This window comes from Phascolarctos cinereus, unplaced genomic scaffold (assembly GCF_003287225.1).
Source record: "Phascolarctos cinereus isolate Bilbo 61053 unplaced genomic scaffold, phaCin_HiC Scaffold_8;HRSCAF=390, whole genome shotgun sequence".
NCBI lineage: Eukaryota > Metazoa > Chordata > Mammalia > Diprotodontia > Phascolarctidae > Phascolarctos > Phascolarctos cinereus.
The window spans coordinates 64,174,521-64,193,541 of NW_027556291.1; the positions used below are offsets into that span (position 1 = coordinate 64,174,521).

At 48.1% G+C, this 19,021-nt stretch overlaps 1 protein-coding gene across 1 annotated transcript in view; it reads right to left on the reverse strand.

The window, feature by feature from the left end:
- Window positions 1–270: 270 nt before the first annotated feature.
- Window positions 271–19,021, reverse strand: part of AR (androgen receptor) — a 233,179-nt gene continuing 214,428 nt past the window's right edge. Inside the window, 5 exon segments of the mRNA XM_020967225.2 lie at window positions 271–6,221; window positions 7,039–7,196; window positions 9,571–9,701; window positions 11,112–11,256; window positions 13,072–13,359. Coding sequence (XP_020822884.1) covers window positions 6,066–6,221; window positions 7,039–7,196; window positions 9,571–9,701; window positions 11,112–11,256; window positions 13,072–13,359 — 878 coding nt within the window. The 3' untranslated portion in view covers window positions 271–6,065.

Sequence of the window (19,021 nt, forward strand, 5' to 3'; positions counted from 1 at the left end):
TCTTTCAATCAAATTGTGTGAGGGGGAAAAAAAAATCTAAAAAAAAACCCCAACAAAACAAACTCTGCATCACTCTATTTGAAAATCCGACTAGTAAATGAAGTCACCCATCATTTCCCTCTGGGGGATCCTGACTTCTTTCGCTGCTCTCAGGACTAGAACAAGGCCTTTGAGACAAATGACTGATGGGGAATTATTCGGCCTTCCTCTAGAAATGGTGGTGGGTTGAGCTACTCCTGGTTACAGGCCCCAGCAAGAAATTAATAGAAGTGAAAATCCCTATAGGCAGAGGAGGCCCTTCTACCTATGGAAAGGAAGCTTTATTACAGAGACAAGTTAACAGAGAAAACACAATTTCATTTGCCATAATCTTTACAGAAAGTCTCTAAAACCAGAATTAAGAGCACAAGACACCCAATATATAGCAAGAACAACTCAACGGTGTTTGAGTTCACTGTTCGTGCCCTTGTGCCTCAGAACTCCACGGGACTGGTGGCATGGGTAGGCCAAAGGAGCACCCTAGCCCTCTCCCTTTCCCGCTTTCTGATCCCTCCCCACACCTACTCCCCACTTGGACAGAGGCTGGGGCTGGAGCTGGCTCATGATTCAGGGAAGGCTGGAGCACCCCTCATCTTTCTCCTTTACCCAGATCCCCAACAAATCTCCCTGAGGTTTCAATGAGTCCGCACCACACCTGTTTCACATGCATGGGCCAACAAGGTATGATAACGACTCTCTTCCCCGTCTTCCCTCCCTCTCTCCTTCCCTCTCTCCTCCACTGTCCTCCCTGAACCTATGGGCCAGACAACTCAAGCATCCTGTCTACCCTGAGAGGACCTCTGAATCAAGGCCAAGGCCTCTTGCTAGTATATAGCATCAAGGTATCACCTGGAACCAAACGTGGATGGCAAAGCAAAAGGCAAAAGGAGCAGAACATATTATATCTATATATAAAATTCAATTTTGAAACATGGATACAAATACTCATTTACAATATATTTCAACCCTCTGCGGCAAACTGCAGAGAATTCGGTGCACCATCTCAGTGGGCAGAAATGGGAGATTCTGCCTGCTGTCTGTCCCTCTAGTGCAAATCCTGTCCTTTTGAATGCACCCTTTTCTCAGCAGGGCTTCACATCTTTAGCTGCGCTAGACATGGATGCCAGCAGATGCAAAAGCCAAACCCAGCTCCATTTCCAAACATGCAACAATAGAGCTTCGGGGATTTGCTCAGCAGCTACTAAAAGAAAAACAAAAGCTAATTCTGCTAATTTGAAAAAAAAAATCACGCATCAAAGGACCCAGAAACCCAGTTTTTCCCCTCCAAATTATATTTAACTTCTCTAAATGTGTAAATTGTGAAAGAAGAAAATATCTTGTAAATGAATTATCGGCCAAGTCCTTTTGACTTTGGCTGCCTTATCAAAGAGTGGCCTCTCTCTCTCTCTCTCTTTCTCGCTCTCTCTCTCTCTCGCTCTCTCTCTCTCCCAACAGTTTTGGTATCTTAGCAAATACATTTGTTGTCTTTGGTTACATAGAATGGTGCATCCATTTCTCCTGCTCTCTCCTGCTTGAAAGTACCTTCGAAGAGATGAATAGCAACAGTCCAGCGGCCTATAAAAGGCCAGCTTCCTTTCATAAGAAACCACACATCCACCAGGATTATAGTGAATGCCCAGCTTTGGACTTTCAGACTGCACCTGAACACTCCTGCACACCCCTCCTCCTCCTCAGGCAGTGGGACAGGGCTGAGTGGGAGCCCAATAGGGCCAAGGGTCCTCTCACCTAGAGGGGACTGGGTCATGTGGGTGATGAGGGTAGGGTTGCAGGGTGCAGGGGAAAGCAGAGGGAAGGAGATGGAGAGGAGGGGAGAAAGGGCAAGAGGAGAGGAAGGGAAAGAAGGAAGGCAAGGGGAGGAAAGGCAGAGGGAGAGGGAGAGAGACAGATGGAGAGAATAACTAGGAGCGTGGATGGTGACAACAGTGCTGGGGTCTGGGCAAAGAAGGAAGGAGGGGACCAGGACCTTGGGTGCCAACAGGATTTAGCAGAATTAGGAGGCTAAGACAGTGTCTGTGGGCTGCTCACAGGACCAACTCAAAGTAAGGCCATTGGAATCACGTCATGTCCATGTGGGCTGAGGCCGGTTCTTGCCTCAGAAGGCCCAGAAGACTCCATCCAGAGGTCTATGTGCATATCTATATGGCTGGATGGACAGAGGGTGGGCCAGGGCAGCATCAGCACAATGCCATTTCCCAAGCCTGACGTTACCTCAGCAACTGCCGAATGGGCAAGTTGGAGAACTTGTTTTTTTCTATTCTTTTTAGAATCCCAGTGAACATATAGAAAAGATATATGCACTGATGATACATGATAGGATCCTTCAAAATTTTTTTTCTCAAAGTACTGTAATTAAAAAAGAAAGAAAGAAAAAACAATAGAACCATTCCAAGTGTTGATGACTACTGGAGGGCACAGAAAAGCCTGCAAGCCAAAAGGCCAGACCCTGCCCCAGATCAGAGGCTGGCCTGGTACCACACTTGGCCACCATGCAGACAATGGCTGAGACAGGAAAGAGGATCTGTCTTGCTCGACACTGACTATGCCACACTGGCCAAAATGCACAGCTACAGGGGACCCCCATTATCTGTCCCAGGCAGTCCCTTCTTCTTTGGCCTTCCTTTTGCACCCCCTGGCTAACTCTTGGGGGGGGAGGAGTCTCTGCTTGGCAGGGCAATGCCATGGAATATGGTGAGGCTGGCCTCACAGCTTCTTGCTCCTCGACACTTGGAGTGGGCCTCAGTCCCTAGTGAGCGTGCCAGCTCTCAATCTTTGTATCATGTCGAGCACATGCAAAACAAAAGCCTTCTTCCCAAAGACAATTGCCGCAACTCCCACAATGACCAAAACAAAAACAAAAACACTCCCTCCCCCCAACCAAAACCATACCCCTTTGACCTAGGAGCAGAAGGAGGAGAGGGCAGGGAGGGGGAGAAGCCAAACCAGACTTTCCCTGCAGCTTTGGAAGTTCTTTCTTCCCAAACCAAAGCTCAAGGAAATGGATTTCAGTGTGCATGGCTTTACTCAAACTGGACTTGGTGTCATTTCTTAAGCCAGAGTCATCCAGTTACAACTGCTTGTTAATTATACTGCTATTTCTTGTATTTTTGGCTTTCAAAATTATGTATATAGGTGTGTGTGTGTATATACATATATCTATATCTATCTATCTATATATATGTGTATATATATATATACACACATATATATGTTCACATAGACAAGACTTCATCAGGAAATCCATGAAGATGAAAAAGCTGGTACTCAGAAATGAAGAGGCTCATCTTAGTATTTACAAGGAGCAAAATAAAGCCAAAAGATGGACATCCTTTTGGAAACAGTCGTAAAAGAAACTATTAAAATGTAACCTAGCTTAACTGAAAAGAGTGGTGAATTACTCTTTTTGCTTTTTTGGGGTTTTTGTTTTTGGTTTGTTGTCTATTAAAAACAGCTAAAAATGATGCTGTGAGTTTACATAAACCAGATGTTACTGTGAGAAAGAAAACTGGGATCTGCCTATTCTCCCATAGAAAGGGAGCCCATCCACTTACATTTTTCCCAGCTGGGCTTGCTAGAGTAGCAACAACTAATCTCAGGCTCCCTTCCTTCTCTATATTCAAAGAATCCAGCCTGTGAGTTTAATGGACTACAGGTAAAACTTCAGAAATTAGGATAGAACACCCTTGCTGGTTCGAGATTTTTGGAGCTATCTTCTCCATAAACGTGATGATGATAGGTTAGCCAAGGCTGGCGGTTTGCCGGTTCCCACATCTTGAACTTAACAGGTGGAGAAAGCAACAGGGGCTCAGAAGGGGAGGTGGGCAAAACTCCCCTGTGGCAATAAGGCCTTGCGGGGTATAGGGTTGAGGGATACACAAAAGTCATCAGAATGCGGGGGTCCCCTGAAGGGCACTATCCTAACTGGGAACCCTGACTGCACAGGTGGCTGCAAAAACCCCCTTTGCAAAAGAGGCGCTGGTTTCAGAGGAAGTCTTAATGGCTCCAGCTAACCCCAGATGAGCAGAATGAAACAGAGAGTCCGTCCTTAGAGGGAGATCTTCCCCCACCTCACCTTATCCTCCTGGCGAGTGGCCAATACCATGGCCAGGTATAAGCAGGCAGTGAATCTCATGCCAGGATATTGTCCCTCCCAGCTTCTGCCTTCACCCTGCTCCGCTCATCCTGAACACCAGCCTCCTTTTGGCGTGTCCTCTTTTGCTGCAGATTGAGTGATGATCTGGGTTGAAGAGGACATCTGGGGGATGTTCACTGCCAACTGCCAGTTTCTACCAGTGGTCTTGGTCCTGGCATATACACTTTTTGTTCTCAAATTGTGCCCTGGCCACTCACTGATTTGATTCCAAAGTGTCAGGGAGTGTTTACTCCAGATCCCCAAGCTTTCTATAATGGGATCTTCTCATGTGTACCAGCTTCCCTGCCTTTGGCCAGTACGGAACCTGATCAGGTATCCATGTTGCCTGCTGATGGCCAGTTTCAGAAGTTTGGCTCGCGACTCTAACTCTTTCCAGTTGATCAAAAGATGCTCCGGATCTGAGACTGTCGGTGCCAATCAGCCATTGTCAGGAGTCCCATGGCCACAGGGCAGGCAGAGAGAGTGCTCAAAGTCTGCTGGCCTTCTTGGTTGTAACTCTCATCAGAGAGTCTGGGTGAAGATGCTGGGGCAGGGAGTAAGTCACATGCCATCAGCAAAGTGGAACCTAGTGACCAGAGCCAGAAGGGAAAGAAAGGGAGCGGGGATCCTAGGGCCTTGGTGAGGTGGAGAACTTTGTTGGGTCTTTGGAGGAGGTGGGCAAACAAGGATGGGAGTAAGCCTTGAGCAGGGGGAACGCCCAGTGACACCTATGCTTACCCTGGGCTCAGAAGGTGGCAGGCTCCATTTCTTGTCCCCAGGGATAGCCCACAATTTGTTCTCGGCCTACCCAAGGCAAGACAGAGCTGAAGAACAGAGAGGTTCCCACTGAGCTAACCTTGTTTCAGCCTCTTTCATGCCTGCTCAGGCTAGAGTCTTAGCATGAGGGAATGTCCAAAGCTCTCAGTAGCTGCTGAAAGCCAATGTGGAATGGTCTCCTCTCCTGAGGGCTGGGGCAGTGGGGAAAGGGGAGAAGGGAGGAAAGGGCGGGGTGCAAGGAGGACTTGGGGAGGGCACTGCAGGGCACATGCACAGAGCAGACAAGAATATCAGAGCAAAGTTTTGGACAAAAAGCAGATTCGGTACCATTAAGTACACTGCAGTGGGACTTTCTGATCATCCAAAGACCAAAACTGGATGTATGGGTATGCACACGTGTGTGTACATGCTCAGTGTGTGTGTGTGTGTGTGTGTGTGTGTGTGTGTGTGTGTGTGTGTGTGTGTGTGTAAGTGTGTGAAGGGGCAAGGCGCCTCTTCTTTCCCCTCCTCAGGTCCATCACTGGGGGAATCTCTCCTGAAGGCCACTGGTGGCAGAGTGGGTGCTCCAGGTGAGAAATGCTAGCACACACATACACCCACACATCCCCTGGGAAATACTTGGGGTTGTTGGCGTGGGTGTGGGTGCTTGTGTGTTTGTCTTTTAAGGGAGGGGAACTGCAGTGAGGTTTTTTCTTCCTGTCCCCTTAAATACCCGAGATTTGTCATGGTGTTAGGTGAAGAAAACTGCCATATGGCCATCAGAAAGACATGACTGGTCTGAGCATGGCCACAGGACTAGTGGCACATATCCAAAGAGATACTGCACCATTCAGACCAAGCAGAGTCAGAAGGTGCTAAGGTAGATGGGAATTTAGAAGAAGTGAGGCAAAAAGGAGGCTGCGGAAGAGAGGATGGCAGTGAGAGAGGACAGGGCAGAAGGGAAGAGAAGCTTAGAAGGTAGTAAGAAGTTAGGACTATCTCCAGGACACACTGTACATCAATAGAGGGAATTCCCCAAGGCACTGCAGAACAGTAGTGCAGAATTACAACAGGCAAAAGACGGCAGAAAAGGGAGAAGGAAAGAAGGGCTTGCAAAGCATCACTGTGTGTGGAAGTAGATGGGTTTGACTTTTCCGGAAAGGATCTTGGGCACTTGTACGGAGATGATCTCGGCCATCATCTCAGGAAAGTCCACGCTCACCATGTGTGACTTGATTAGTAGGTCAAAAGTGAATTGGTGCAGTTCTCTGGCAATCTGGAATGAGAAGAGGGCAGGAGAGGGAGGCTGGCATATGTAGCCCTACCTTCATTCATCCTCCTCAGAGCAACTCCCTATGGGGGCACAAGCAGGCAGGCAGCCAGGCTGTCCTGCAGGGGAGGGCTGGGCTCCTGTCCCTCTGGGCCCTTGTTACTGGGCATAACAGAAGCATCTCAGTCCTTAGCTTCCTTTCTCCCAGAGTCTAAGGGATGACAGGTATCAAACACTCTCCCTTGAGCTTCCAAAGACTCAAGGAATCCCTTGTGCCTTTTGAAGGTATTCAGTTCTAGAACCAGTGCCCCCCTCCCACCCCAACTTCTACCAGGTGGCATCCTGTATTCTGCCTTAGTCAATATTTAGGAGTCTTGAGCAAGGGAGGAAATCCAGATCTGAGTAGTCCAAGCAATTCAACTGTTTGCAGATCTCTGCCTGATTCCCAAACTCTGTTCCTGATACCCAGCTAGGATGCATTGGTCTGCTTGTATTTCTATTTTGACCATTTGGCCAAAACATCTTCTCTGTGTCTATCTCCTTTTCTGTATTCCTTCCTGTCACTTTCTTTTTCTCTCTCTAGCCTTCCAGCTCTCCTTCCCTTCATCTGACTTAGCATCTCTGCCTCTATTTCTTCTCCCTCTGTCTCTGTATCCTTCCGTCTCTCTCCATCACTCCCTCTCTCTCTTCCAGTATCTTTCATTCCCTTTCTGCCTCCCTCTCTCTGCCTCTCCCATCTCCCTCACTACCTCTCTCTTTCCCCTCCCTCTTCCTCTCCCTCTCCCTCCTCTCCCTCCCCCCACCCCCCAGCTAGATCACTTACAGGCTGCACGGAATCCAGGAGTTTGGTGAGTTGGTAAAAGCGCCGTGAGCAAGAGGTTGGATTTTTCCTCTTGCAGGCAATTATCCGATCAAGCTCTTTGATGTAGTTCATTCGAAGTTCGTCAAAAAATTTCTGATTCTTCAGTCCATCCACTGGAACTGATTTGGGAGGAATTCAAAGTGGGGAGAGGAGAAAGCCCAAGGGACCATTAGAGGAGTGTGGACACAGCAATGTAATTGAGGTGACTGGGGCGGAGGGGTTGGCTCAGAGGGCTTACTGTTGCTGGGAAACCAAAGATTCTGTTTCTTATTATTTAAAAGCTTGATGGGAACTTCTTACGCTTTCTGGAGATGAGGGTGGGATGGGCAAGGATGGCTGAGTGCAGTGTATCTGCCACCATTTTCTAAAATTCACTGGATCCCAGATTCAGGGCTTGAAGGGATTTCAGAGATCAGCTAGTCAAATCTCGTATCTCACAGATCATTTTGGCCTTTCCTCAAACAAGATGCTTCATTTCTGGGCTCTGGGCATTTTTTCTGACTGTTCCTCGGGCCCGGAACGTGCTTCCCCCTCCCCTTGGACCACTGACCTCCCTGGCTTCCTTTAAATCCCACCTAAAATCCCATCTTCTACAGGAAGCCTTCCCCAACCCTTCTTAATTGTAGTGCCTTCCCTCTATTAATTATTTCCTATTTATCCCATCTTATGGCTTGCTTTGTAGATTATTTGTTTGCATGTTAGACTGAAAGCTCCTTGAGGGTAGGAACTATCTTTTGCCTCTTTTTGTAACCCCAGTGTTTAGCATGGTGCCTGCCATATAGTAGGCACTTAACAAATGTTTATTAATTGATTAAATGTGGTTTTCTAAGTCAATATGTGGCTGTAAGGTTTAGTGGCCCAGGTTTCCGACACCACTACACCCACATATCTTAATGAGATGTTATCAGAGGTAATCAGATGAGATGATATCTAGCCATACCTCCTCAATCTCACACTTCTGAAGTCGATTTGTGTGATCTGAGTGTGAGACTGTCCATTTAACCCTATCAGATCCCATCTTATTGGACTAGCCCAATGCCCATATCTCTTTTACATCTTGACTTTCATTCATTATGTCGACCATCCCTTCTGGCTTTGCATCGTCTTCAAAAGCAATAAGCACGGTACCACCTATGCCTCTATCCAAGCCACTGATGAAAATGTTAACCAATGGACCAGTCAGAGATCTCTGGGGCACCCCACTGGAGACCTGCCAAGTTGACATGACCATTCTTTGAGTTTGGCCACTCAACTAGTTTTGAGCCCATGTAATTGTATACTCTCTAACCCACATCTCTCCATATTCTTTTCAAAAGGAACAGGAGAGACTTGGTCAAACACCTTCCCCAAATTTAGGTAAAGAACTGATCCTCTCCCTTGGTAAACCAGTCAAATAAGGAAATGAGGTGGGTCTGGCATGACCCACTCTTGACCATGGCTTCCCTTTCTAGGTGGTCACTTGCAATCAATTTAATCACATGCTTTAGCCCAGGGGTGAGGAACCTGTGGCCTCGAGGCTAGCATGTGGCCTTCTAGGTCCTTGGGTGCGGCCTTCTGATTGAGTCCAAATTTTATAGAATAAATCTTTATTAAGGGCATTTGTTCTGTGAAGTTTGGATTCGGTCAAAGGGCGGAATCTGAGGACCTAGAGGGCCACGTGTGGCCTTGAGGCCCCAGGTTCCCCACTCCTGCTCTAGAATTTTGCCACAAATCAAAATGGAGCTCACTGGCCTATGGTTGGCAGGCTCTGACCTCCCCTTCCCTTTTGTGAGCCTCTTTCTCTTTTCACAGTGGGAAGAACGTTGGACCCAGAGCCAGAAGACCTGCTGTTCACTAGTTGTGTGATCTTGAGCAAGTAACACTTCTGTTCTCTGAGTCTCAGCTTCTCTAGCTGTCAAATGGGGATGATTACACCTGCTCTGGCTACCTCTCAGGGCACTCGTGGGACAAATGAGAGCACTGGCAAAGCACTCTGAAAAACTGAAAGCATTCTATTAATGTCAGTTATTACTGTCATTCTCATTCTCATCATCATCATCATCGTTATAAGCATCAGTGAGATAAGCGAGGGCAGAAGTAGATGGGGTGGGGGGAAGGGGCCTCAGAGGCCTCTAGTCTACCCCCTTCATTTTACAGAGGAGGAAACTGAGGCACATAGTAGTTAAGTGGCTTGTGCACTGTCATAAAGGTATTGTCAGAGCTGGACCTTGACTCCCATGACTCTGAGGAGTTCAGAGATCTTACCATAGCACCACGCTCCCTCTTGGGGTACCTAAGTCTTTCATCTAGCTCTGACCTTGGTGAAATGGATTCATCCAGTGACATGGACCCAAATGGCGGTGACCAGGGGTACTTCAGGACCATCTGTTCTTTTGCTTGTTCTTGATAGAAAAAAGAAACTCCCTCTGAGGTCTACCTTAAAAAGGGTCAGGTCTCTGATGCCCCAGGGGAACATGCCTGGGGGTGGGGGTGGGGAAAGAGAGAAGCACTTACTAATGCTGAAGAGCAGCAGGGCCTTCATGCACAGAAACTCCTGTGGTGTGATCTGGAGCCAGCCAAACTCCTGGGAGAGATGTCTCATCCGGACACACTGGCTGTACATCCTTGACTTGTGCATCCGGTATCTGGGAGAGGCAGAGGGGATGAGGGTGTGAGATATGCTGCAGAGGCTTATGGGTCCCAAGCCAGTTGCCACTCCCCATTCCCTCCCACCCAACTAAAGGGGATTCCATCAGAGCAGGTTGGAGGCAGGATCTTCCAAATCCTAATTGATATTCTTTTCTCTGTTAGTGGGGAAAGAGGGAATTTCGAGGGCCCCTTCCTGCTTCCTGGGAAGAAGACAGGAAGTGGAATCAAATGAAGCCAAAGAGAAGACCACATAGGCTCCTAGGCCCAGCCTAGGCCTAGCTCCTGTGAGCAGAATTGCCAGAGCCTTTGGACATCTGATCTCCTGCTGCTCAGTGGTTGGCCAATATAAAACAGGAAGATTTAATGCATCCCCCACTCCTGCCTTGCTGCCAAAATGTCCCCTCACCATACCAGAAAGACGGCAGATTCTTGAAAAAGCTCACAAGGGAAGTCTGCTGTGCCCCCAGTGAAATCCAGTTTTAGTATCTCATAAGCCATGTCCAGAACTTCCAGTCTGTGCAGGCTTTGTGGAGCACAGGATAAAGCCATTCCCAGAAACCCTAGGAAGTGCCTGCAGGCCTACCCATAGGAAGTAGGGGATAATGACAATGGAAAACGAGCTCAAAAGCAGACATCTGAAGGCCCACGACTGGAGTCCCTGCAAGATGCTGCTCACTCTGGGTAGGCCTGAAGAACATTCTTCAGGAGGGTATTAACTTACCTGTGAGAGACAAAAGTGCCAAATCCCCAACTCAGCTGGCCCTTTCCACTACTCTGTTCTAGAAAATGGCATTCTAAGTAACTTTTCAAATGCCAAGGAGAAACAAGAGAGGACAGGCCCAGGACACAGTGGATGAAGCCTGTTGGGAGTCAGGGCCGAACTTGACCACAAATGATGATGGCCTGGCTGCTGCTGGAGGGAGCTGTTTAGAGGGCCTTCCTCCCCCTGGTCTTCCATGCCACAGCATGCCATGTCACACCTTGCTGAGGGCTTGCTCTTAACGGAGGAGGAGAAAAGGTGGAGTCCCATTCTGGCTCTGGCACTCAGTATGGATAGCTGGGTTGGAGGCTCTTCCCAGGCAAATTCATCCATCCACTATTCTGACCCCTCAGACATTCCATGTTTTGGTGGTGGTGGGGGTGCTGTGTGTGTGAGAGATAGCATAAGCAACCACTCTCCTTAGTCCAGAGTGACTCCTTCACCCAACACTTAGGATTTGGAGCTACGAGGGATCTTAGAGGGCTTTTAATCCCACCCTCTTATTACCTTATAGAAGGGGAAACTGAGGTCCAAAGAAGGGAAGTAAAGGAGGTAGGCTCCAAATCCATATGCAAGAAAATCAGAGGCAGTCCATGGCAGAAGGAGGAAGAGGAGGAAGAAGGCCCTTGCCTCCAGGGATACTTACTCATTGAACACCAGGTCAGGAGCAAAGTAGAGCATCCTGGAATTGACGTTGGTGAAAGATCTCCAGCCCATGGCAAACACCATAAGTCCCATCCAGGAGTACTGGATAACAGCCATCTGGTCATCCACATGCAGGTTCCGGAAACCTAGGATGAGATCAGGAACAAGGGTTGGAGTCCTTTGAGCTGAGACTTGCAAAGGAACATATGATGGAAGATCTTAGCTTGAGAGCTCAAAAGGGACCTCAGAGATGACTGACCCCAAACCCCTCTTTTTACAGAAGGGGAAACTGAGGCCCAGTGAAGGGAAGCCACTTGTCCCAGGCCATAGAGCTAGTAGTAAGTAAGCTACAGTGCTGAGATTTGAGCCTAGGTCTTCTGGAGCCTTTTGGAGCCTTGAACTTTGGGTTGGGTCAAGAAAAGTTAAGGTTCAAATCCCACCTGGGACGCTAGGCGTGGGACTCTGGGCAAGTCCCTTCACCTCTCTGGGCCTCAGTTTCCTGATCTCTAAAATAAGGAACTGGATTTGATTAGATGGTCTCTGAAGTCCCTCCCAGAGCTAACATTCTGTGTTCTAAGGCCCATCCCAGCTCTGACATTCCCTGGAATACTCTATTGTGTTCACAGAATGTCCCAGGGGACCGAGGTCTAGTCTGGGGGTCAGGCCACTTGGGGCCAATTCTTAGCTTTGCCCCCAGGGCATTGCCTGTTCCCCAAGAAAGGACCTTATATCTAGAGAGCTAGAAAGAACCCTGGCGGTTAAAAGTCCCACTCCCTCATATTACAGATCAGGAAACTGAGGCCCAAGAGGGGAAATGACTTGTATAAGGTCTGAAAAAAGCTCTAACTCTAGAGATGGAGGGGACCTCCAAGGCCATTGAGTCCAACCAAGGCCCAGGAAGTCACTTCACCAAGTGACTTGCTCAAGGCCACACAATTAGTAAGCAGCAGAAACTGGATTTGAATCCAGGGCCTTGGACTTTAAATCTCTTGCTCTTGCCACAGAATCAAGTGATTTTTATTTTGGGTTCGTGGAATGAATGAGCTGTCAATCCTTTGAGAAGATGGCTTCCTGGGCATTATTTCCGGGCTCAGAGAGGCCAGAGTGTGAAAGAGCTGGATTCTGGAGGACCGGGACCACATCAGTACTGTCAGCGTGTGTGCGCTCCTATGTGTACTGCACACGCACACGTTTAGGCTCGGGGTGTGCATGAGTGCATGTGGAGGTGCCTGGGGAATTACACTGTACAGGAGATCAGGGACAATTGTGAACGCTAATGGTGTTTATATGTAGCCAAATTAACTTGGCTCAGTTCTGTGAAAGGACTTCTAATTAGTCATTTAGGAGAACAGCATACCATTTAGGGCTAATTACCATATGTAAGGTAACTCCTAAAGTGGCCTAGCTGAGCAGTGGATCTCGTCCAGGACCACCCCAGGGGCAAACCTTGCTGCTGACATGGACTCACTGTGTGGCTTTAGGCAAATAGCTGAACCTCTCTGAGACTCTGAGAGTGAGCTAGCAACCTAGAGGTGGGACGTGCTTTGTGCATGGGAGAGCTCCCACTCGGATCCCCTTGGCATTTACATAAAAGAACAATGATGAGTGTTGATAGAGTGTGTTAGATTCATTTTCTTACAATTTTTACGTGATATTACTCTGTCCATGTATGTTCAGTCTTCCATTAATCTGATAGCAGGCTACAACTTGAGGGGGGTGGCCTAGATAATTTCTAATGTCTCTTCCAGGTATGACATTCCATGTTTCATGGTCTAAGGACCCTATCCCAGCTCTGCCATTCTGTATTCTTAGACCCCCCCCCCGCCCTGACATTCTCTGTTCTCAGCCCCCCCCCCCCCCACTCTAAAGATCTTTCCTATTGTGTTGTCTGGTGGAAGAGTCCTGCTATCCCACCTGCTGCCCTGCCTGGCTGTGCTCCCTCGCCTTCCCATCCCCCTTACCAGGCAGAGCCTTGGCCCACTTGACTACGTGCACCAGCTGCCTCTCTCCCAGCTCATTCAGGCTGGAGAGCAAAGCAGCGAAGGAGTCAGGCTGGTTGTTGTCATGGCCAGCACACACCACTCCTGGCTCGATGGCCTCTAGGACATTCAGGAAAATGGGTTGGCACTCAAAGCCTTCAATGTGGGAAACTGTGAGCTTCTGCCCTGGATCTTCATTGGGGCTGGTGGAGCTGGAGGCCTCGCCTTCCTCCTGCAGCTTCAGGTTCCCAAGTTTCTTTAGCTTCCGGGCTGTGGGGGAGGGAAAGGCAAGCATGGGATTACCACTCAGAGCCCCAAACACCTCACGGTGGGACCTGTAAAGAAAGTCTCCAGGTAGGGCAAGGGTTCACTGCTTGAAGCCAAACTTCAGCCTGTACCCATCTGACCTGGAGTCAGAAAACCTGGGGCCAAGGCCTGGCTTGCCACTTCCTAGCTGGGGAACCATGGCCCACCACCTAGAGTAGCTAGGTGGTACAGAGCACTAAGCCCTGGGGTCAAGAGGACCTGAGTTCAAATCTGGCCTCAGACACTTGACACTTATGAGCTGTGTGACCCTGGGCAAGTCACTTAACCCTGATTGCCACACACATGCACACACACACACAAGAATGTCAGCTCCTCAAAGGGGAGAGATTCATTTCATTCTGTGTATTTGTATAGTGTATATCTGCTCCCGAATGAATGACAATCTTGCTATTTCCCCCATTGTCAAGCACAGCATTCAGCACACAGTAGGCGTGTTGATTTCCCTCCTCTGAATCTCAGTTTCTTCCTCTGTAAAAAGCAGGAAGATGATTATACTTGCACAGGGAGCTTTGGATAAGGCAAAGGGCAGTGAACGTGTGGACTCTCATTACTGTTCCCATCCCGAGAGGAAAGCACTAGCCAGAGAAGAAGGCTCTTGGGCATGGATGGGCAGTGGGCACACTCCTGAGGACCTTGCTGGACCTGTAAGTCACATCTGGAGCAAAGCAGACTTGGAAACCCAAGCCAAGGAAGGCTGAGCCAGAGGGGGAAGAGTGTGAAAGGGAGAGAGAAGTGATGGGAGTTGAAGCCTTGGCTTCTGTGGTATGTACGGTGCTGTCGCTTGGCACCAGAGAAGACAAAAGAGAGCAGCAGACAAGCCACCCACGAGCTTGCCCTGCCACCTCTGCTTCTAATTATGTGGCATAGCCTGAGGAAATGCACTTTCCCTCTCTGAGGCCTTGGCTTCTCCCATCTGTAATGGTAATCAGAAAAACTGCTAACCTTTCTATCTCCCACTGAAGTTTGATGTTAGGCTCTAAGGCCCTTCCCAGCTCTGCCATTCTATGATTCAAGAATAATATCTGGTCCTTGCCCACAAGCATGACCTAAACCCAGACAAAGCTGAACAAGTGGAGAGAGCAATAAAATTCCAATTCAGTGCTAGACATCCTTCATGACCTTGATTAATTACCAAGTGAATGGTCTTCCCAGTCAGTTTTGGGAGCAGGAATGGCTGGGTGGGCTTTAAAGTTGGAGCAGTTCTAAATCACTACTGACTAGAAAAATGTAAATGAAAACAGCTCTGAGGTACTACCTCACACCTAATATGACAGAAAAGGAAAATATCGGAAAATTGGGACACTAACGCATCATTGGTGGAGTTGTGAACTGATCCAAACATTCTGGAGAGCAATTTGGAACTATGGCCAAAGGGCAATTAAACTGTGCATACCCATTGATCCAGCAATACCACATTAGATCTGTATCCCAAAGAAATCATAATAAAGGGGAAAGGACCCACATGTACAAAAATATTTATAGCAGCTCTTTTTGTGGTGGCAAAGAATTGGAAATTGAGGGGATGCCCATCAATTGGGGAATGGCTGAACAAGTAGTATATGAATGTAATGGAATACTATTGTGCCCTAAGAAATGATGAGCAGGCTGACTTCAGAAAAACCTGGAAAGACTTATATGGTCTGATGCTGAGTGAAGTGAGCAGAACCAAGAGGACTTTGTACACAGTAGCAGACATACCGTATGATGATCAACTATGATAGACTTAGTTCTTCTCAACAATACAATGATCTAAGACAATTCCAAAAGACCCATAATGGAAAATGCTATCCACATCCAGAGAAAGAACTAGGGAGTCTGAATGTAGATTGAAGCATACTATTTTTACTTTTTTTGGTGCTTTCCCCCCTTTGTTCTGTTTCTCCTTTTACAACACTACTAATGTGGAAATATGTTTTATATGACTGCACATGTATAACCTATATTGGATTGCTTGCAGTCTTGGGGAGAAGGAAAGGGAGGGAGAAAAATCTGGAACTCAAAATCTTTTAAAAAATGAATGTTGAAAATGATCTTTACATATAAAAATAAAATACTATCAAATAAAAAAAAGTTGGAGCAATTGTTGGAGAGGTAGAACAAAGTTCAAATGGGGCCAAAGTTAGGGAGGTGGCAGTGGGAGGTAGTGAGAATCAGGTGGAGGCCAGGGAGGGTAGATGGTAGCAGCCAGAGAGGGGAATATGGGGACCTCAGGGAAAGGCACACCTATGACTGGAAGAAAGAAACTGAGCAAGGTAGCTTTGGACTCAGCTGGAGAGGGCCCTGAATGTTCCTTTAAGGGTCACAACACAACTTGAGAATGCATTCAGTCACACACACTGATTAAGCACTGACTGCATGCAGAATATTGTGCTATTCAGTGAAGGACATAGAAGGCACTGGCCCCTTCCTTTAAGGGGCTCAAAGTATGTTTGAGGTGGAGGAGGGGCTGAAGGAGCGCCCAGTGGCTGCTGTGAGCCCAATGATGGAGGGGAAGCACCGGGAATGGGGCTGAATAATAGGGTTGAGAGATAGGACCTCAGTTTCCTGTAAATTGAGAACTAAAGGGCCTCCAACATCCCTTATAACTCTCACTCTAAGATGCCAGGTGTGACCTTAGGCAAGCACTTCTCCTTGGGCCTCAGTTTCCCCCTCTGTACACTACCTGGTCTTTGAGGGACCCTATTATCCATGACTAGGAGCCTAAAGCTCTCTAGGCCTCAGTTTCCCCCTCTGTACACCACCTGGTCTTTGAGGGTCCCTATCATCCATGAATCTAGGAGCCTAAAGCTCTCTAGGCCTCAGTTTCCCCCTCTGTACACTACCTGGTCTTTGAGGGCCCCTATCATCCATGAATCTAGGAGCCTAAAGCTCTCTAGGCCTCAGTTTCCTCCTCAGTAACAGGAGGGGGTTGGATTCCATGGTCTCTGAGGACCCTCTAGGGTCTAGGCCCCTAAGTGATCTCCCAGCAGTTCCTTCAGCCCTCTGGCCTCAGTTTCCCCTACAGTAACAGAAGGGGGTTAGAGGGCACAGTCTCTGAGGCCTTTTCATCTCTAGGTCTAGGAGTCTGTGGATAAGAAGTGCCTGTCCCTGAGCTGCAGGGCTGGGGTGGGAGAAGAGTTAAGATATTGAGGTAAGATTCAACAGCCCCTCCAAATTACATGAATAATAATAGCTAGTATTTATATAGTACCTTAAGGGTGCAAAGTGTCATAAATATATGATCTCATTTGATCCTCACAACAACCCTTGGAGGGAGGTGCTATTATTATCTTCATTTTACAGATGGGGAAACTGAGGCAGAGCACAGTGAAGTGACTTGGCCAGAGCCAGACATTTAGAAAGTATCTGAGATGGGATTTGAACTCAGTCTTCCTGACTCCAGGTACATTGTTTCTCCTAGTAGCCTATCCTGCATTGGGGCCTAGCTGCCTTACCACTTCTATGGGCTCAACAGTCTGTCCCAGTCCAGGGAGTGCTGGGCCTATGTGCCATCTGCCATTCTGGGGCCTGGTTTCGAGGTCTGGGAACTCTGTTCCAGGGCTGAGGGTGACACATCCTCCCTTGTCAGACCAGACCTGCTGCTCTCCCCTGACAGGGTCTCAGGCACCAAGCTACATGGAGCTGTGAGGTGGTTACCTGTCATCACACATAGAGTCCTGGGGCCTGAACTGAGAACTTGCCTAGAAGCCTGTGGAAGGAAGGCCTGGCTTGGACATCTACCCAGGGAATTCCTTCCTAATGGGACCACTGAACCCTGACTTACAGTCTTTGACTCACCCTGAGTCTAGGCTAGGAAGAGAGGAGGACCTATGTGGCCAGCCAGGCCTAGTGGAACCTCAGTAGAAGCTAGCTCTGTTGGTGATCCTCCTTTGACCCTCCTGCGCTAGTGACTGGCTTCTAGCCTAACCCCAGCTCTTGGCAGAGTGCCTGGCACAGAGCAGATGACTGGGGGATGGCCTGAAGTATTATGCATGACCAAACCTTCTCCTATGCCCAAACCACTACCTTGGTTTCAGACCCTTAGGCAGTGTGGCATTCTAGATGGGATGCTAAACTCAAAATCATAAAGATCTGGGTTCAAATCTTGCCTCTGACATGCCGGCTGTGTGTCCCTGGGCAAATCCCTTTACCCCTCAGTTACTTCAACTGTAAAATGCGGGGGGTGGCCTCCATGGCCCTGAAGGTCTCCTCTAAGCTCTAGACCTTGGGTTCTCTAGGATTAGGACCTTGCCTTGGCCCCCTAGTACCTGGAGTTGGGTCCTGATCCTGCTTTCCATGCCTCCTGTTTCCCTGGTGCCACCACCTGCTTGCCTCACAGGTCACTTGCTCTCCTACCTGCCACCCCCTCCGTCATAATAATCCCTTGTCTACCTGGGTTTCTTTTCATCCTCCTTTTAGGGATCTGGTCTCCTCTTTCTGTCCCCTCCAATCCATCCCTCAGCATTCTGCTCAAAAACATTCAATGGTTCTCTGTTGCCTACCTATATAGACATCCTTCTCTCTGCCTGGCATTCAAAGCCCTCAGAGGTAGAACTTAAATCCAGGTCTTCCTGACTTTTGAAATTAGTTCTCTACCCGCTACACTTCAATACTACTCCTATTACTACTACTACTACTACTACTACTACTACTACTACTACCACCACCACCACCACCACCACCACTACAACCACCAGCACCACCACCACCACCATCCCACTCTCACTACCACCACCACCCATCACTACCACCACTACTACCACTCCTATTACTATTACCATCACCACCACCACTACTACAACCACCACCACCACTACTACCACTACCACCCCCTACTACTACTATTACTACCACCACCACCGCTCCTTCACTACTACTACTACCACCACCCTACTACTACTATCACCACTACCACCCCTTATTACTACTACTACTACTACCACCACTACTACCACCCCTTACTACTACTACTACCACCACCACCACCACCACCACTACTACTACTTTTACTACTATCACTACTACTACTACTTCCCTACTACCATTACTACTACAGATACTCCTCCTACTCCTTCTTCTACTGCTACCACTACCACTACTACTACTACAATGGTAACCGTGATAGGACTAGACCTGTGATTTCATTACTCATTTCAATTCATTGCAATGAACAAATTCCTTCAATGCTGATTGGCACCTGCTCTACACCTTAGTCTTACAGAGGTGCCTGGGTGGCAAATGCTTAAGTGAGTTGCTCTGTATATGTCAGAGGCAGGACTAGAACCCAGGGCTTTCTAGCTTCAAGGTCAGCTCAGTATAATGCTCCATGGCCTTTCCAGAAGAAACTTATACTCCTCCTCTAAACTCTTGCCTCTTCCAGCACCAAGTACAATGCTCTGTGTGCAGTAGGCATTTAATATTCATTGATGTTTCTGTGTTACCCTGGGCAAGTCACTTCACCCCACTGCCTCGCCAAAAAAAAAAAAATCATTGATGTTTGTTACATCTCTGCATCTTGCCCAACGTTTATCTCCCCACACACTTCATCTTGCCTGCCCAGAATTACAGAGCCTGAGTTGGAAGGGAGCTCCTGGGTCACTGAGACCAAGTCACATCTGAACAGAAG